Raw genomic sequence first — 18960 nt, 5'->3', positions numbered from 1 at the left:
TTAAACTTTTGCTAAACTAACGGAGCAATGTAGAAGCGACCTTCTTTTAGAGCCCAATAAAACTATGGCCCAGAAAGGGATACCACTAAAAATGGAATGCAACCAGGTCCAAAGGAAGCCCAGTAAAAGCCCATCTAAGCAAGTCGAACCGCCTCACGAGTCACGATGTAAAACCTCTCGCCACGTACTCATACACGCGTTCCCTTGCGAGGCCGTTATCTTCGCCACTGTGGGACCCACGGGACACAAGTATAAGTTTCTCTATCATCCATCGCAAGACACGAAGAACCCGAAGCCAAACGGGACAAAGAGGCAGGAAACGAGAGGGGAATTCCAGAGACGCCTCATCTCAGGTCCAAACTTATCGGCGATGATGCTGCGCGCGGCGGGCAAGAGGCTCCTCGGCGCCGCGTCCGGCGTCACAGGCGGCGAGGCGGCGCCGGCGCCGGCGGTGGCGGCTGCGGGCGCGGCGAGGCGGGGCTACCACGAGCGGGTCGTGGATCACTACAACAACCCGCGCAACGTTGGGTCCTTCGACAAGGACGACGCGGACGTCGGCACGGGGATCGTCGGCGCGCCGGCGTGCGGGGACGTCATGAAGCTGCAGATCCGTGTCGACGAGGGGTCCGGCAAGATCGTCGACGCGCGCTTCAAGACCTTCGGGTGCGGCTCCGCCATCGCGTCCTCCTCCGTCGGTGAGCAAAACCAGCTCCCAATTCCGTCTTGCACAAGTAGATTGTTAATCTCTGCGCTGCACGATTAGGTTTTGTTCGTGCGAATTTGATTTTTGGGTGATGAGGCCTTTCTGGGAGTGATGGGAATGAGGTAAAACGGAAATGATCGTGGTAATTAATTGGAAATTACGGTGGGGTCTGTTGATTTTGATCGTGTGGAAGTCCGGACCTGAGGTATCTGCTACTATCATGCTGCTGTTGGGCAAAACAACAGTTCCGATATCCAGTAGTTAACAAATCAATCTCGACCAGATGTATAATATGCACAGTGCTTTGCTCTAGATATAAGTGGATTTTTTAAGGAAAACTACAGCAACCCCAGGGTTGCCTGAACTTTTATTGCATTATGGAGAAAAATTTATAGAGTAAATTACAGTACGCACAATCGGCTCTAGAAGCAGGAGAGAGAGGAGAACTACAAGAAACTAGGGCTACAACTAATTTGTTGGAATTACCCTAAAAAAAGATTACCCTTCTCTGTTTAAAAATAAGATTAGGAATTTGAAGTTTTGAACCCAAGACCAACCTAGTCCTTGTGCTTGTTTAGTTTACTGTTGGTAGGTTTTGGATCCATTTTAAGGCAATAACAGTACTGATCTCCCTACTGCTGTAAAAAATTGTTTAGTTTACTGATGGTAGATCTCCCTACTTCTGTAAAAAAACTGTTTAGTTTACTGGTGGTAGGTTTTGGATCCATTTTAAGGCAATAACAGTACTGAACTACCTCCCTACTGCTGTAAAAAAAACTGCTCCACTAAACTAATAAAAAAAGAACATTGAACGCTAGAAGGAGGGCTTGAACCTCCGACCTTGTGGTTAACAGCCACACGCTCTAACCAACTGAGCTATTCCAGCTAAGCATGCCCCATGTGCTGATATATTATTCTTGACAGTTGCACCGTTTCATTTCCTTGTTGCCTTCTGAACATATCACTCTGCGTATGTGGTGCTGCCTTTGATGCAAAGGGCTCATACTTTTGGTGATTGGCTTATAATATTGTGATTTTACAACTATCAATTGCCATGCTATTTCTTAAGTGCTTGATTTGGTTCACTGACATGCTTTTCATCACAGTGTATGCTTTTTTTTTCTTATAATTTTACCAATTTAAATTTATAGTTGGTTTCTTATTCATTTCTTCACTTGCAGCTACTGAGTGGGTTAAGGGCAAGCAAATGGAGGAGGTAGTCGCAATCAAGAACACGTAAGTTATGATTCTGCTTGGAAATCATTGTCCGATATTGGTTACTTTGGTTTGGCAAGGCTACATGCCTGATGCATCGAAATGTGTGTTTTCGTCTGTATGTATGGTCAATTTTTTCTTAGTGATATCAATGAACAGGATTAAGCATGTTTTAGCAACTCTGCATATGTATGTGCGCACATTGCCCTCATGTGCGGTGCCTTTATGTTTAGTTCGAATCTAATAGCTGATCTGCTTTCCCTAGCTCTATTGTTATGCTACATCAGCAGGCAATTGTAATGAAGCTGTCTAAATCTTCTACTGCATATCTAGTAATCTAGCGTGTTATTAACTTCTGCTAGGAATTTGTGTGGCGTAGTTTCTCTGGTCACTGGTCAGGAGTAACTCCCTAACCTGGTCTGGCAGTTCTTTTTCGGCATGGTTTGATTTTTTTTCAATATTCATATCACAGTGTGGGTGAAAGTTTGGCTCCCAAGTCTTGGTTCTCCATTATTGCACAGTATCGATTTGTTGGATCTGTGTTGATACATCTTTGTCTTTCCTTTTTTGTTCAGTGAAATTGCAAAGCACCTATCTCTTCCACCGGTGAAGCTCCACTGCAGCATGCTCGCTGAGGATGCGATCAAAGCCGCCGTGAAGGACTACGAAGCAAAGAAGGGGAAGCTGGCCAAGGCAGACGAGTAGGAACACCCCACAAGAGCGCGGCCACCTCTAGATGACTAGCTCTGGCTGGCAGAGTACTTTGCAACGAGAGCATGTACATAAACAAGAAAGGGATGATGTTTGGTTGGTTTCACCAAAATAAGTGAACTTTATGTCGTGCAACGGCAGGGTAGTGTCGTAGTGATACAATTGTACCTCTTGTAACCTGTATTGTACTGCGTGAGCTTCACATATGTGCTAAATTAGTAATTATCTTCCCAGCTACGTATATATTTTATTACCTTTTTTTTCCTTCCTGGTTGTTTTGCAACGTGCATAGAAAGAGGCATATGAAATTAGGGTTTAGGAGCGGAGGAGTCCTGTCCGTTCCTAGCACCTTACCTCGAGTTTCGGCAGGTGTACTGCTTTTAACTTTTTTTTTCCTAATTCAAAGCCCAAATGTCAGCTTTTGCGTTTCGGCACCTTGACGTTCCTTTCGCCTCACCCACCCCCACCGGCTTTCGCAGCCGGAGCGGCGCGCGGCACCGGATGACGGGATTGTTGCTATGTTCGGCTCCCGCCCGGGGGCTCCCGTGTCGTGGATCGGCCCCAGCACCCAGCGCGCAGCCTGAAGCCAGCGTGTAAAGTCGATTGGACCCATACGGCAGTGCCATTGCCATCGGGCTTCTGCAGTTGCTGCAGACTGCAGAGAAGAATCGAGCATTCCAAACAGTCGAGAGCCGTCGAGATCGTCAGGGCGGCCGGAATCCGGGAACCCTGCTGCTGCTGGGATGGCAGCTGCCGTCGCCCAAGGCCGCAGAAGCGCTGCTACGTATACTTGCCACAAGAAACCCACGTCGAGACGGCGCTGAAAGCGCCAGACCCAAAATATCTTCGCAGCGCTCGCTTTTCCGGCCCACTTGCTTTCGCGCAGATTGTTAGGCCTCCTCCATCAGTTACAGCTACCACCAGCGATTTCGCAGGCCAGCACAGGAGCAGCAGAATCTTGAAATCCGTGTGTGTGAGGGGAAAAATGCTCTCGTCCAGCGATGGAACTGCCACTAGCGAAAAGAATCTTGCGATTTCTCTCTCCGCCACGTCACTCAAAGCTAGCTCTAAGCTAGCCTGTTGGAGGAGGCCTTAACAGTTGCTGTGTAGGGAGTGGATATTTCGCCGGGAGAACCAACGGAAGGGGCGCGCACCCTCCATTCCGGGGCCTCCCCGCGAGCGTCTTTCGAGTTAGGCGTACCGATCCCAGCGTGTGGCGGCGGCTCGCGTCGCGACGGGCCGGCGCGACGCGCTACTATATAAAAAAAGGTCGCGCGGCGACGGATGGCCAGCCCAGGCCAAGGCCCCGCGCGCGCGCCGAGGGAGCTGAGGCCGCCGAGCCATGCAATCCGCCATGGACGCCGCCGGCGCCGTCGTCGTCGTGCAGGTGCCGGTGCCGCCCGAGCCGGCGGCGGCCACGCGCAAGGGCCCCTGGACGATGGAGGAGGACCGCGTCCTCGTCAACTACATCGCCGCCCACGGCGAGGGCGCGTGGAACAACCTCGCCCGCGCCGCCGGTTAGTTGCATACTTGCATTGCATTGGCGCGCGCCGCGCTAGCTCTCGCCGTGGCCGATCGCATGGTCTTCCTCCTCTCTTTTTTCTCTCGCTCTCGATCTCTCTTCCCCATTGACGCGACGCCAGTGGTGTCGTTCTGGGCCGCGCGCAGGGCTGAACCGCACCGGGAAGAGCTGCCGGCTGCGGTGGCTGAACTACCTGCACCCGGACGTGCGGCGCGGCAACATGACGGCAGAGGAGCAGGAGCTCATCGTCCAGCTGCAGGCCAGATGGGGCAACAAGTACACATCGACGACCCGCGTCGATCCGCCGGTTAATTTCCTTGCGCTCTAGCACCAACGGAACTGCTAACTGCCTAACCGATCGCCGATTTTTTAATTTCCAACGCAGGTGGTCGAGGATCGCCAGGCACCTCCCTGGCCGGACGGACAACGAGGTCAAGAACTTCTGGAGGACCAAGATACAGCCCAAGAGGCACCGGAGCAGTGACTACAGCAGCACCAGCAGTGCCATGGAAGCCGTCGCCATGGCCAGCAGCATGTGCCGTGGCATGGGCATAGCAGGCCATAGCAGGAGCACTCCGGCGGTCACAGAGGACCAAGGCAGCAGCAGCCACTCCAGCCGGACGGGGGTCACGCAGGACTACGGCATTGTGACGCAGCAGCCGAGCATATCTAGCGTGGCGGACCAGCTCGGCTACGGAGTCCATGGACCAGTAGGAGGAGGCGCCATGGACGTGGACTTCTTCCTTCCGGAGCTCTTGGCCGCGTCGGGCGAGAACTTCTGGCTTCTGGGCCATCGGCGACTTCTGGACGACGATGCATCAGTCTTTTCATGGCAACAGCTGAATAGCTGATATGATTGGAAGCCTGGTACATGCACACGTCCGTATTCATTTGTACGTCGTGGAAAAGGGTGGGGTAGTTATCAGAATCCCCCTTATGGATTATTAGTAAAAAGTTCAAAGCTTGCTGGGATCCTCTTTCTGCCAAACAAGCCTAGGATGGTTGTTGCTACGGTATAGTAGGGGTGTATGATATATGCCTGTACATATGGCGTATATGCTGTGTGTATTTGCCTTTTTGGCTGTTGCCAAGGTATGTAGTAGGGGTATACAATCTATGCGTGTATGCTGGGTGTATTTTTGCTGCCTATTTGGCTCTTTGCTCATGATAAGTTGCATTCCTTTATACAGAGATGGAATTTGCATTGCTAAACTGCCAATGCTTCCCTTCTCCCTTCAACATTTTCTAGGTTCACTTTTTTCTGCTTGAATATATGCTATTTTAGGTTTACATAATGTTTTTAACAAAAAAAATGTTAAAAGCTATTCTGAACGTGCACTAGATTGAATGAGAAAGTGCAATTGATGTGTGCACTTTGTTTGAAAGGTAAATGGATGCACCTTGCAGGTTGGATGATATGAACTCCCTACTTGTAGAATCGACGACTGATGGAGCGTACTCCCTGTGATCACACGCATATGTTGTTTAGGATATTGATGCGGTTTACATGGTGCAACTTTGAACACCAATTTGTATACGAAATTTGTTATTTTAAATAGAAGAACTATATGTAATGAAATTATTTTCGTGGTGAATCTAGTAGCATCAATGTTTTTTTACACTCCTCGTCTTAGTAATTAAAGCTGTAGTGATCGATGTTAATTGTTGCCAGACTGTATGTATGTTTTATACTAGTTATTAAATGGCCAAAGCTACTCAAATTTGATTTTGGAAGTTCTGCTTGTTAGAAGCGATGACAAATCAACAACAAGATCAAACCGCAGGGGACACGAGGATTTAACGTGAAAAACCCTCCCAATGCGGAAGGGAAAAACCACGAGCGCCAGCTAGCAAATCTTCACTATATCGGGTGTATGTTTATAACGCCTAATGACGGCTTACAAGTAGAATTAACTAAATGAGGAGCAAATCCTAAAGGATATATGAACCGGACCGCGGGGAGCTCTGCCCCCCGCACCCCCAGGCGTCCCTGGCACGGGCCTACACGTGCTCCGGCCAAGCCTCCGGCGACGGACCTCCGCTTCGCTCCGTCGGAAGTCGGTCTTTTCTTGTGCAATGAATTTGAATCACAATATAACACTGCTTGCATGCTTGGACATCTGTGTGTTTGGTTCACGATGAAATTAACGACTCGTCGTACTTATACCAGTGCTAATTTAGAAGTAGGCAACCAGTGCTAGTCGCAAGGCAACGCGGCGCATCCATGCATGCCTAGCTATGGGCCGGTGTCTGATCCTTTCCACACCTCAGAAACGGAAATGTAGCGCGGGTTTCTGGTACAACAATCAAACTAAGTACTTCCTCTGTTTCAAAATGCTATTAATTTTTAGTTTTATCCAAATTTAAATTTCTTCATCTTATTAATCAACTTTGTAAAAAAGAATCAACATCCGTAATACCAAATAAGTTCACAATGGGACATATTTATTTCATACTGACTTTAGTAAAGCTATTTTCAATAACGTATATGCATTTGTGTAATTTATATAATCTAGTCAATGTTAAAGTTTGATTTAGAATAAACTAAAACGACGTACGTCTGCTAACGGGAGGGAGTAGCTAGCTATCCCGGTGGCTGCACTGCACGCACTTTGGACGGAAGTCGCTAGTAGCCCGGAACCGGTTGCGTCGCCTTTTGCCGGCGAGCTGACTGGTGCAAGCAGCGGTGGTCTTGGGCTGGGCAAACGCACGTGGCAGCGATGGAGATAGCGGGTGGAGTTGGGCATATGGGAGAGCTTTTAGATCTTTCGGTTTCGCGTCTCTGGTCTCACCGGCTTCCGGCAACCGGCGGCAAGTGGACGCTCGCGCAAAAGGCAGGCGGCAGGCCACGTCGGGGCCAGGAGCCTGCGACAGTTCGGCGTCTTTGGACCCAGGGCATCCATCAGTGCGGGATCGTGCTTTTGTGCACTTGTTACAAATTTTCAGAGTTTGAATGCTCAGTACGTGACTTGCCAAACTCATTGTGAAATATCCACCCATACAGCTCCTTTTTTTTGAACCGAGGTCAAACCTCATTTCCATTCAAGAACGGAAATACCGTAGAGGCAGCGCGACTCTTACAGCAACAAGGGGAACAAAACTGTGTGAGAAATTGGCGAGGCACAAAAAAAATGTGAAGGAAAAAAAAAAGAGTCCTAGTGTAAGCTAGTGCTTGCGGCGCATCGGCTCAGGCGATGGACACCTTGGCACCGACCTCCTCGAGCTGCTTCTTGGCGTCCTCGGCCTCGTCTTTGCTCACGGCCTCCTTGAGCTTCTTGGGCAGGCCCTCGATGAGGTCCTTGGCCTCCTTGAGCGCCAGGTCCGTCAGCGCGCGCACCACCTTGATGGTCGCGATGCGCGCGCTGCTGGGCACCTCCTCGATCACCACGTCGAACTCCGTCTTCTCCACGGGCGCCGCGGCCTCCTCGCCGCCCGCCGCGCCGGCGCCGGGCGCCGCGACCACGGCCGCGGGGGCGAACGCGGCGGCGGTGACGCCGAGCCGCTCCTGCAGGTGGTCCACGAGGCCCCGCGCCTCCTCGAGGGTGAGCCCCGAGATGGCGTCCCCGAGCTCGAGCACCTTGGGCGAGGCCGTCGACGTGCAGGCGACGGCGAAGCGGCTGCCTCGGCCGCGGGCGGCGAATGTGACTGTGGCATTGGGGAGCGAGGAGGAGGCGGTGGGGACGGTCAGTAGGGAGAAGGAGGCGGAGGAGAGGGCGGTGGAAGCCATGGCGCGCGGGTTCTTTTGGGTGCGCTCTGCTGGCCTGCTCACTGCTAAGGTTTGGCAGAAGGGAGCAGAGCACGGGGATAAGATAAGACGACGAGGGGAGGGTGATGAGAAGCGATGACTCATTCTGACGACGTGTCAAGGGCCGTCGACGGCGCTCGCGCGTTTTCTTCTGTTAGATCTGCAACGGACGGCCGAGAAGGACGGTCATCGTGGCAGGTAAGCCGTTGACTTTGACATTTCTACCGTCTCCATCCTCGTCTTCGTCTCCTTCTGCACTTCAAAGTTCGCAACTGTTCGGGTTTACGGCTGACGTGGCATCATCACTTTAGTCTGCACCAAGGATAAACTTACCGGCGGTAAGTCATTTACCGGACCGCACCGGTAACGGAAAAATACCGAAAACCGGCGGTTTACCGGATTTACCGGTCGGTAAACCAATTCAAATTTGAAACCACCGAATTTCGTATTTTTCGACCGGTTTCCGTTGTAATTTCGGTGGAATAGGCTGCATAATTACCGAAAAATGTTGACCACGGTAGAAAACAACAAATTGTGTTAAGAGAAGTGTAATATTTTCAGAGAATTATATCTAATTCTTATATATAATAGTTCAATATGCATAATGATTTTCTTACAAAGCAAATATTAATAGAATTGACGTAAAACATATGTATATCAATACAAACCACAATCCAAATGCAATAAAATATAGGTTCAACTTGTTAACACAATTTATAGGTTCAAATAAAATATAGGTTCAAATAATACAAGTCTCAAATAGTTAACACATAATATACTCTAAAATTTTTATTTCGGTGTTTTCCCATAGGAAAACCTTACGACCGACCGGAAATTGTTGATGACTCCCATTGTAACGTCGAATCCTATAAAAAGGAATAAATAAAATGGGTGAGAAGATGTAAAAGAAATGAATGCAAGTGAGAAAATAAGATGTGTTACCTACATACTTAGGTACTCATTCGGAGGGATCTTGCTCTGGGGGATATTCCTGATAGTACATGTGAGGATTTCCATATGGGAGATATCCTTGATAGTACATATGGGGATATCCATATAGAGGACGCGGAGGGACAGCCATCGGATGTGGTTGTGGTGGCCACACAAAGGAGGGTGCCGACGGGTAGCTGTAGGTGGAACTGACAGAGGTAGAGCTACCATCATCCTCACCGTCGTACGGGCCTAATGGACGAGTATTGCTTCTTGTGCGACGTTGAGAGCTGGGTGCTCCATGATCTTGATCTTGTGTGGCATGAGTGAAGGCAGTCTCTCCCGTAAATCTCATAGCACCAGTTGGAGCACCACTAGTAGAAGCACCACCACGATCATCCCCATCATCATCGTCATTGTCATCACCACCCTCATTGCCATCACCATCATCGTCATCGTCGTCGTCGTCATCATCATCACCACCACTACCACCATGTCCATCATCACTAGGCTCTGGTGTGGTATCGTCAGTGCCAATGCTTTCCTCCTCAACGTCACCCTTTCTTTGTTTTTTTCGTTTAGACTGATTTGGAGGAATTTTGGTCTTTCTTTTCCCTAGGTGGGTGTCACCAATATTCTCTCTGGCCCAATCATCAACATTTACTGGCTCACCCACCCTACGTGCGAGGTCAGTCAAGATCTGAGCAGGCACAGGAGGGTCGGCAAAATCAGAATCTTCATCTAAGGTTGGTGCTCTATTTGATCTACCATGCTGCATCCATTCTTCAATTGGCCTGGTCTGCCGATACAATGAGAGATCCATGAAGCTAGTAGCAGGATCGAAATCACTTGCCTCAACTGTAGCTGTTGCACGCTGAATACGAAGCCGAAGGTTGTAGTGCACATATACCAAATTATGGAGCTTCATGCTGCTTAACCTGTTGCGAAGCTTTGTGTGAATAAAGGCAAAGGAACTCCAATTCCTTTCACATCCACTTGATGATGCGCATTGAGAGAGTAGTCGCTTAGCTGCTATCTGAAGATGTGGTGTTTCTGAACCAAACATAGCCCACCAACTAGCTGGAGAAGTGCCTCTATCTTTTGCCATCCTCGCAGCAAGGTCAGATGAGAATTCTCCAAGTTTTCGACGAAAGAGCTCATACTCTTGTAGTGCACGTGCTGCTCTGTCGATGTCAAAAAGTTTCTCCAGCCCTTTCCGAAGGTCTCCAAAGACATTTTCTGATATTCCAAACGCATAACAAGCATATGGGTGTACGGCACAAGCAGTGTGCGCATACGTACCTTCGAACACACTAGCCAACCTTCTGTCAACAATTTCCATGATCCTGTCACACCTTGCCATATCTGAATGGAACCGGGTATGATATGTACGCTTGAGGCTGCCGTACTCCATAAGAACTTCACCCAAAGTTGGAGTCTTGTCTTGATCAGCAAATCGCAAAAAAGAATAGAGAGGCTCCACATCATTAATAACATACTGCATGTTTGCCCACCATTGAACAGAGGTCATGCATTCGAATGCATACTTGCCTGCTTCAGTCTTGTAGTGGCGTGATGATCTATATTCAGTTGACATCATCCATATCATAAATTGATCTTTCTTCTTCATAAAACTCTCCAGAAACATATAGTTAGTGCCAAATCTTGTTGCATTCCATTTAACTAGCTCCCCACCAGTGGCACTCTTAAACATGGAGTGCACACTATTAGAATTGTATAACCATTGACAAATATATTGGGCACTCTGAATCATGGCCTTGTGATCATCCCACTTTCCAATATCTTTAAGAATGAGGTTGATCGTGTGGGCAAGACATGGCTGCCACACAATGTGAGGGTACTCCTCTGCCAACAGCTTGCAAGCCTTCTTAAAGTTGCTGCCATTATCAGTGACTATCTGAATCACATCTTCTGGCCCTATATCGTTCAGAACAATTGTTATCTCCTGCAAGTTGTTGGAATCCATTAGAAAACTACAAATTCTTACAAATGTCATGATCCATTAGAAAAATACAAATGATTACCTTAAGTATGAGATGATGATCTTGTATTTTTCCAGTTACATCAATAGACTTCCAGAAGTACATCATTCCATTGCAATATACCAAGAAGTTGATTACGCTATTGCGAGAAATACCGGTCCATGAATCACATATGATAGTGGCACCATACTCAGGGAACTCTTGCTTCCACTTGTTGATCTCCTTCTTTATCTCCTCCACGTTCTCTGAAAGATATTTTCCATCAATGTCCCTCCCAGTTGGGATCGTGACCCCAGTACCTGCATGCAATAATCACATATGATCCGGGATGTACAATACAAATTGGCATGCAATAATAAATGATTATTTACCTTGTTTCTGTGTCTCTATGATGGCCGCCCTAAAGTAAGGGTCATCTACCTTCCGTCCAGGAATACCAACGGAGTGGCAAGCCTTTGACCACGCCCTACCCAGCAACTCTCTCGCAGTCCTCCCCTTAGACGTCCAAGGCCCCGTATCAATCCTCTGCTGCCTCGGTCCGGAAGCAGTAGCAAGGTTATAGTCCCTTGCCCGCTCGGGGATATGTGACCGACTCCTAGAAAACATCCTCCCAATTGGTCTAGAGCCACCACCTGGATCCCGTGCCTGGCCTGATCCAGAACCACCACCCCTCTCATACCTTGGACCAGCCCTTTGCCTAAACTCATACTCTTCCCGTGAATGTCTCAAAGCTTGCTGCAACTCATCATCCTGCTCTTCTTCTTCTTCTTCCTCACCTTCAAAGTCAACATATTGAGTACTTCGAGCTGCAGCATCTCTCCTACGTCTATCTTGCTGTCTTTCATACTTCTTCGCCTTTATCTTGTCCAACTCACTAATGAAAAAGTTCTTCACCGCGGGGGGAACCGAAGGGCAATCAATAACATCATGACCTCTATGTGCCAAGTGGTCCTTGAACCGTGTTGCCCCTCCACCGCTCTTTGATGTGCCACAATACTTGCACTTGAAACCCGATCCCCTTTTTTCTCCATGCTCCCAAACAGGGTCAACCATTTACCTGCAACGGTGCAACATTCATACACATGCACATGCATATTCACATACCAAAAAAACATGCACATTCTCAATTTGTCATAACACATGCATATTAATTTTCACATTTGTACTCATACACATACATAACAAAACATGAATAACAAATACATGCACATTCTCGTTTTCTAATCCATAAAAACATTGTATACTTCTACTAATACTTATATTACACTACTTGCTACCATAAAAAAATTCAAACAAAAAAAACCTTACCCACAGCAGCCGGATCCGGTCGGTAGGGAGAAAAACCGGTCGGAATCAAAGATTTACCGGCCGGAACTGCCGAAAACCGCAAAACCCGGAGCAAGCGGAACCTACGCGCGACCGGCGACGAAATCCGGCCGAAACACCCCGATTTCCGCTCGGGAAATGACGGGAGCGGCCGGCAGCGGCACCGGCGCCCGCGCCCGCCCGGAAACCTCTTCTTGCCGGTCGGAAACCGCCTCCACGAGCGCGGAAACCGGTGGGATCCGGTCGGAAATCGCCGGGAGCCAAGGAGGGAGCAGCTCGGGTGTCGGAGGACTGGAGGAGGAGAAATGGGGAGGGTGGACGGCTGCTCGGGGCGTGCGAATGGATAAGGTGAGTCGTTCAACAGTAAAAGCTCATTTTCTTTTTTTTTTACACAACATATGAGGTTACATTTCAACAAAAAATATTAGTCCAAAATGCTCATAAAAATGTCTAGTTTTTTATCAGATTTTTACCCTATTTTATATAATTTTTTTGAAATTTTCAAATTTGAAAACGGTAAATGCGAAATATCACCGAAATCCATTTCTCGGACACTACCGGTAACGGTAAATTTTCCGGTAAACCGGATTTACCGGTCGAAATTTTTTTCCATGGTCTGCACCAGCCAATTGCGCTGCACGGACAAGACGTCATCTGGCATGGTCACACAACGGATTTTTGGTAAGGGCAGTCCCAATACAAACTCGTAGAGTCTTAAACCTCAAAGACTCCATCACAAAAAATTAGACTTCATAATGCAAAGTGTGTAATAGTAGTTTATATACATAAAATCATTTATTATTTTTCTTCCATCACAAGATCTATGGACTCCACGCCCCCTCCACAACGCGAGTCTCCCTGGCTTCTTGGGCATTGAAGGGCGCGTAGACTTGAGGTCTTATCTAGAAACCAAGTTTTGTTTTTTTCCTTCTCTTTTCAATAATTATGGTGCCACATCAGCAAAAAACTATAAATAGAGGACTATAAATATACTTAGACTACATGGTAGAGTCTAGGTTGAGACTGTCCTAAGAATAAATATTATAAGTGGCTGCAAGAAGGCTAAATATTGAGGTGGAGGAGAGAGAAGAAGAGAAAGGAGAGGTGGGCTGCAAGCTTACAGCCAGTTTGGGCACAAGAACTAAAAAAATCTTGTGAGAGTGACATGTGGATCTTATATTAATAATGAAAGACTAAACTACTATACTAGTTGACTAAGAAGTGGACTATAAGAATCCTTACTTGGCTGAATTATTAACATTGCCCTAATGCATGCCTCTCTCCACTGCTGAAGATTCAACCTAAACTGTCAGTGTGTCACCAGCATCGGCCGTGCTCCTGCCTAGTTTTCAATAAAAAAAAGTGTGTCACCAGCATCCAGAGAGAACTTTGTGTTTTGTACTGCTAAACTGCAACAAAAATCCATTCCATCCTCGGGGGAAAAAAAAGTAGAACTGACACAAAACGGCGGGATGCTTTATGCTTAGCTTCACCTTTACCATGGCCAAAAGGCACACGCTTGCAAAGATCCAAACCACGCCGTCCACACTAAACGCAGCCTTTGAGCTCACTCCAAGCACATTAAACCCGAGCACCGCAAGGAACAAGTACCCTCCAAATCGCTCTTAGCAGGCGTGCACGATCCCAGGCGAAGCCGATCGAGACGGGGGAGGAATCCGAACGAAGCCGCGCGACGACCATGTCCTCCACCACGGCGCCTCTCTTCCCCGCCGCCGGCGCGCGCCCGTTGCAGGGGCAGCGCGACGCGTCGGCCGGCAGCAGCGGCGGCGGGTCGTACACGCCGGTGTTCGTGGTGCTGGGCGTGATCGCGGCGCTGCTGGTGATCTCCTGCCTCGTGGGGCAGGTCTGCACCAGGACTGGTCTGCACTAAGAGGCACCTGCGGCCCCGCCCGCGCAGGGACCGCGTCGCCTTCTACGACGACGACATGGAGGCCGCCGGCGGGTTCGGCGCGCACGGGCCGCCTCCTCAGCATCACGGCGGGCGCGGCATTGCCAAGATGGAGGCGCCGCCGCCGGCGTCGTCGTCGGTGGAGACGCGGGCCGCCGCGGGTGAAGGCGCACCCGCTGTCGCGGTGCAGCAGCCGAGTTCCACGACGTGATTCGTAGCGATGGATCAGGTTGCCATCATGTAGCGATGCGATGCCTAACTAACACGGTAATGCACTCAATTTGTACGTACGCCCTAGCGGGTTTCTTGAGTTGTTTGCTGGTTCTCGCCCTGTGGCCTGTGCATAGTCTTAATAATATGGTAATATCTAGTGTGAAATTGCAGTTAAAGAAACACCATTTCCTATTTGATATGCACTGCTAAACTATTGTCAGCTCAGCTGTTAAGATCACCTCCCTCCACTGGAGTGTTCTAATCTTCAGGGACAGTTTATACTCGCGCATAAATTTTATTTGAGAGCAGGACATGGTGTTTCATCGTACATATAAATGTTCCATGCGTGGATCGGCAACTTCTATGCGCATTCATCACTTTCTCGATTTGGCTCCGAGAACTTTGGTGGCACGATGTCGGGGTACGGGGGCAGGTCGAAGAAGGCATGCCGCACGAGGCTCTCACTGAACACCAGGAACGTAGGGTGACCCTCAAAGTGGATCACCCGGCACACCCTCTTCTCTTTGAGATCGTACAACGTGGCCATCATAGACGATTGGCACGCGATCAGAATGGCATTGCGCCCAACGGAGAGTGCCCTGTCCATCATCGGGGTGTGGCCGACGAGCCCAACATCTCTCGGCCGCGGCAGCGTCACTCGATGGCGCAGCGTCCACCTCTCCGCCGCCTCGTAGCCCCGCAGTACCCAGATGTCCAGCGTCAGGCCCAGCTTAATCGCAACACTGAGCTCCCCCTCCAACACCAGCAGGTCCCTCATCCACATCCACTCCAGGTCCGGCCGCTCCGGCGCTGGTGGGCCCGGCATCAGGCGGAACGTCTCGGAAACCGTGTCGAACGCCAGCATCTTGCCGGTCTCGGCGGCTTGGGGATGCTCAGAGAACCAATGCAGGATCCCCCGATAGGACACGGGGATACCGTACTCCATCTTGGTGCCGGGCGGCCGGGGTGCTTCCGACGGAACGCACGGTGCGCGAGACAGCCGCCGAGGCAGCGTGCTGCCAGCCGAGAGGACATAGTAGTAGTTGGACTTGGACCTGGTGGTGTCCCCGCCTTCCTCCTCCTCCTCTTCGACGCCATGGCACAAGAGGCGGTATGGACAAGGTGTGAAAGTAGAAGCCGCACACGTAGGAGGCTGACGATGTTGGTGTTCATCTGTAATCGTGTCAAAGTTTGTGTTGGCATTTAGGTGCATTTGTTAGGCGTGTGTTTGAGTTGTAAGCACGTTTGTTTTAGCGTAGAATCGTGGGCAGCTTGGAGCCGTGCACAAGCTGCGCCATGACCGCGTCTTAGGCCTGGCTCCCCGCCATGCCGCGCATGCCGTGCATGTCGCACGGGCGTCCGAAAAGAAAGGCGCACCGTGCAGCTGCGCATCGTGGTGGGAGAATCGGATCAGGGGCTGATCTATACCAATGAGAATGCATCACAAAGCCGGTGAAGTTGCCCGGTGAAAATACTCCACGAGTTTCTCCTCCTTGCGTGCGTGCGTGCGTTCAGCCGCCGCGTTCACCACCTGCCGGTGTCGCGGCGTCGCCGGCGTTGATCATCGACGTCCGGTTCCAACAGAGGACCGAGCCAGCGCCGGCAGATTGGTCCACTGCTCCGTGATCGGGTTGCAGATGATGTACAGGCCGCGGCGCGATTCCTGCAGTACGACAAGGCCGTCGAGGGCGCGAAGTCTGAAGCAGACGGTCGGGGCTCCGTCCTCGGCTAGCGGGCGCACCGCGTAAAGGTAGAAACGCCGCCGTCCCCCGCGCGACTGATGCCGCCGGGTCGAGGTCTACGGAGAGAGGGGCGGCGCTGCGAGTCATGCCGTGTTCCGGGCAGAAGACGATCATCTCGCGTGGGCGGCGAGGAACGATCGGTCCGCGGCGACGCGGCGCCAGCTCCTGCAGACGGCGCGGCAGCGGAGCACGGACTTGGAGGGGAGGCGGACAAGGATCTCGGCGAGGACGTCCTCGCACAGAGCGTGGATGCCGCCGCCTTCGCCGCCTGACACCTCCATGGTAAACAAACCCTCGGTACGTTTGCAATTGGGAACGCACGCCTAGTCGCCTGCTATATCAACCACAGACTTCCTGCATGACCTCCTCCTTCGGTACGGCCCGGGTCCGGCTACAATACGTATATGTAAGCGGGGCGGTCCGGTGCCAATTCTAATTTAGAATCCGGAAAAAATTCTTTAATTTGTGGCGTGCAAAACTGTAGCAGTGGAGAAGTGGAGCTCTGATAAATTGATTCAGAACTCGTCGTGGGCCGCCTCAGGAGGCGCCGCCGTTTCCTGCTGCAGGCTGCGGCTGCGACGACGACGACGATCACAGCCGCAGCGCCACTGCGACAAGGGGGCCAAGGCGGGGACGCCTCCTCCGCCCGGCGCGGGCGGGACGGCGGCGGCGGACGCCCCCAGCGCGGCGACCGCGCCGCCGCCGGGCCAGGCCGAGGCGGCGGAGCTGGCGTGGCTGGACGAGATGTACCGGGTGGGGCACTGGGGCTTCGGCCGCGTGTCCTTCTCGGGGAAGACCCCGTCACCGTGAATGCGCCGCCGCCGCCCGCCATTAGGCTAAGCCGCCCGCCGCGCGCGGCGGTGGGAGGGGAGCATGAGCATGTCCTCGTCGGACGTACGCGTCAAACGTGCGGCGTTGCTGCATGATTGGTGCGCCGAGGGCCGTGGCTGCTCTGATTTGATGCTTCATTTTTCTTTTGTAGGGGCGGGGTAGATTTCAGGTCGGGCTTGTCGGGGGCACGGCACGTTTGGCGCCTAGGCCTCGTTTAGATGTGTAAAGTTTTAGGTTTAGATGTGTAAAGTTTTAGGTGTAAAACATTATAGTATTTTCATTTGTATTTGGTAATTATTGTCCTGTCATGAATTAATTAGGCTTAAAAGATTCATCTCACAAATTATAGATAAATTATGTAATTAGTTATTTTGTTTAACTATATTTAATACTTCATGCATGTGTTGAAATATTCGATGTAATTGAAAATTTTGTAAAGTTTTTTGGAATTTTAAAGGAACTAAACAAGGCTCTAGTTTGGGCCCGGCCCTTTGGGTTTGGTAGTTCGTTGCGGAGGTGCAGTGCACGGCCTGTTAGGGGGATTGAATTGGCAGCCTTTTTTTCCCTTGCACGGATCACGATGTGAAGTGCCATTTGTTCCGGGCGGAAGGGAAAACAGAAGTTTTTTTGCCGGTTGCTCGTCTCCCTATTTGTTTTAAGGAAATTCCGTTCTATTAGGAGTTATTTGCCACATCGGTAATTCCCTACTACTAGAAGCACATCGGTGAAACATAATCGTACTACTACATAGTGCCCTAGACTGCAGTGCAAGTGCAGAGGACGGAGGCCAATGCACAGTATGCACTGTTCCACACTTCCACCACGCGCATGTGCATAAATCCAGGAGAAGTTCGAAGAGTACTAACAGCGAGCCAATGTATATGGCAAAATAGTCCATATGAGTGGGTTCCATAGCAGGCAGTCTATAGTTACAGAAAAGGCCACAATAGTCCAGCTAGTTGAAAGAAGAGGAGACTCGAGGAAGAGCGCGGAGAGAGAAGAGAGAAGAAATAGTAATTTAGCCTATTCAGTTGATCCATAACACTATGAGTAGCTACAACTATGAACTAGTTTTCAGAAAGGTTGCACAATGATCTAGGTAGCTGAAAGAAATAGTTTAACCACTATATACTGCTTTTTGAGTACATTGTGGGTGCCATGAGGCCCTCTCCAACGGAAAGAGTCAGCAGCTAGCTCATGCGGAGGAGAGAGGATTGGCACTGTAGCAATAACCAGCTTGGGAGGCGTGCGTGGTGCAGGTTCACCTAACCGGTGGGAACTAGTCCGGTTTGACCGGTTACCGGTCCGGCCCGGTTCCGGTTTGGGCCGGTATCAAACCGGCCCAAATTCAAAATTTAAATTTAAATTCAAAAAAATTCTAAAAATACTTCAAGGTGCGACGAATCTAATGTTGTCAAATTTTCTCAAAAATTCGTTCATTTAGTATAGTTTGCGGGGATTTGAAGTTAAATAAAAAAACGTGCATAAAAATATACAAAATAAAATGTAAAAGTAGTACAAAAGAGGGTTGGAGGGACAATGTAAAAGTAGTACAAAAGAGGGTTGGAGGGTTTATTTAGACTAAAATATGTTATACAAATATTTATTTAGTATACTTTGCGGGCATTTGAATTTAAACCAAAAAAGAAAAAAAAATTGAATTTGACCGGTTACCAGTCAAACCGGCCAGTAAACCGGTCAAACCGGCCGTTATACCGGAACGAACCGGTTGAACTGCGCCATTTGAATTCAAATTTGAATTCCACCGGTTCCAACCGGTAACCGGCAAAACCGGACCGGTATACCGATACCGGACCCCGGCGGTTAGCGGAGACCGGTCGGAAATTAAAACCCCGGCGTGGTGAGGGAGAGATGCATCGGGGTGCGTTCGCGCTAGGCGGGAAGTGAAACTCTAACGGTAGTTGTTTCGCACTATTCAACGATTAAAAAAATAATTTGTGCTAGCTCTAAGCCCACCGTTGGAGGCGGCCTAAGAGACGAGCATGATCGGCCCAAAGCCCCAAAGGCAGCAGCTGGAGACACTCCACGATTTGAGCCCATTAAGCGCGAAGACGAGGAAAGGCAACCTATAGGATTCTAGGTCAACAAA

At 49.9% G+C, this 18960-nt stretch overlaps 4 protein-coding genes and 1 non-coding gene across 5 annotated transcripts; 2 read left to right on the top strand and 3 right to left on the bottom strand.

Annotated features, from left to right (window-relative positions):
* Positions 1-271: 271 nt before the first annotated feature.
* Positions 272-2892, top strand: LOC120697807 (iron-sulfur cluster assembly protein 1-like). Its single transcript, XM_039981159.1, has 3 exons — positions 272-695; positions 1885-1939; positions 2494-2892. The coding sequence occupies exons 1-3, from the start codon at positions 371-373 to the stop codon at positions 2621-2623; spliced, it is 510 nt and encodes a 169-aa protein (XP_039837093.1). The 5' UTR covers positions 272-370; the 3' UTR covers positions 2624-2892.
* TRNAN-GUU lies at positions 1516-1589 on the bottom strand. The gene has a single exon. It is a non-coding gene; the product is annotated as a tRNA-Asn (tRNA).
* Positions 2893-3967: 1075 nt separating the features above from the next.
* LOC120697809 (transcription factor MYB24-like) lies at positions 3968-5259 on the top strand. Its single transcript, XM_039981161.1, has 3 exons — positions 3968-4146; positions 4298-4427; positions 4537-5259. The coding sequence occupies exons 1-3, from the start codon at positions 3972-3974 to the stop codon at positions 5000-5002; spliced, it is 771 nt and encodes a 256-aa protein (XP_039837095.1). The 5' UTR covers positions 3968-3971; the 3' UTR covers positions 5003-5259.
* Positions 5260-7116: 1857 nt separating this feature from the next.
* On the bottom strand, positions 7117-8006 carry LOC120697805 (50S ribosomal protein L12, chloroplastic-like). The gene has a single exon (XM_039981156.1). The coding sequence runs from the start codon at positions 7999-8001 to the stop codon at positions 7339-7341; it is 663 nt and encodes a 220-aa protein (XP_039837090.1). The 5' UTR covers positions 8002-8006; the 3' UTR covers positions 7117-7338.
* Positions 8007-8509: 503 nt separating this feature from the next.
* On the bottom strand, positions 8510-12121 carry LOC120700636. Its single transcript, XM_039984883.1, has 4 exons — positions 11201-12121; positions 10872-11128; positions 8839-10792; positions 8510-8762 (listed from the first exon to the last, which is right to left on the bottom strand). Exons 1-3 carry the CDS (start codon positions 11880-11882, stop codon positions 8855-8857), a joined length of 2877 nt encoding a protein of 958 aa, XP_039840817.1. The 5' UTR covers positions 11883-12121; the 3' UTR covers positions 8510-8762; positions 8839-8854.
* Positions 12122-18960: the final 6839 nt, after the last annotated feature.

Source organism: Panicum virgatum, chromosome 3K, assembly GCF_016808335.1.
Source record: "Panicum virgatum strain AP13 chromosome 3K, P.virgatum_v5, whole genome shotgun sequence".
Classification (NCBI taxonomy): Eukaryota; Viridiplantae; Streptophyta; class Magnoliopsida; order Poales; family Poaceae; genus Panicum; species Panicum virgatum.
Note: the sequence above shows the minus strand (reverse complement) of the source record. Positions and strands in the feature narration are given on the sequence as shown.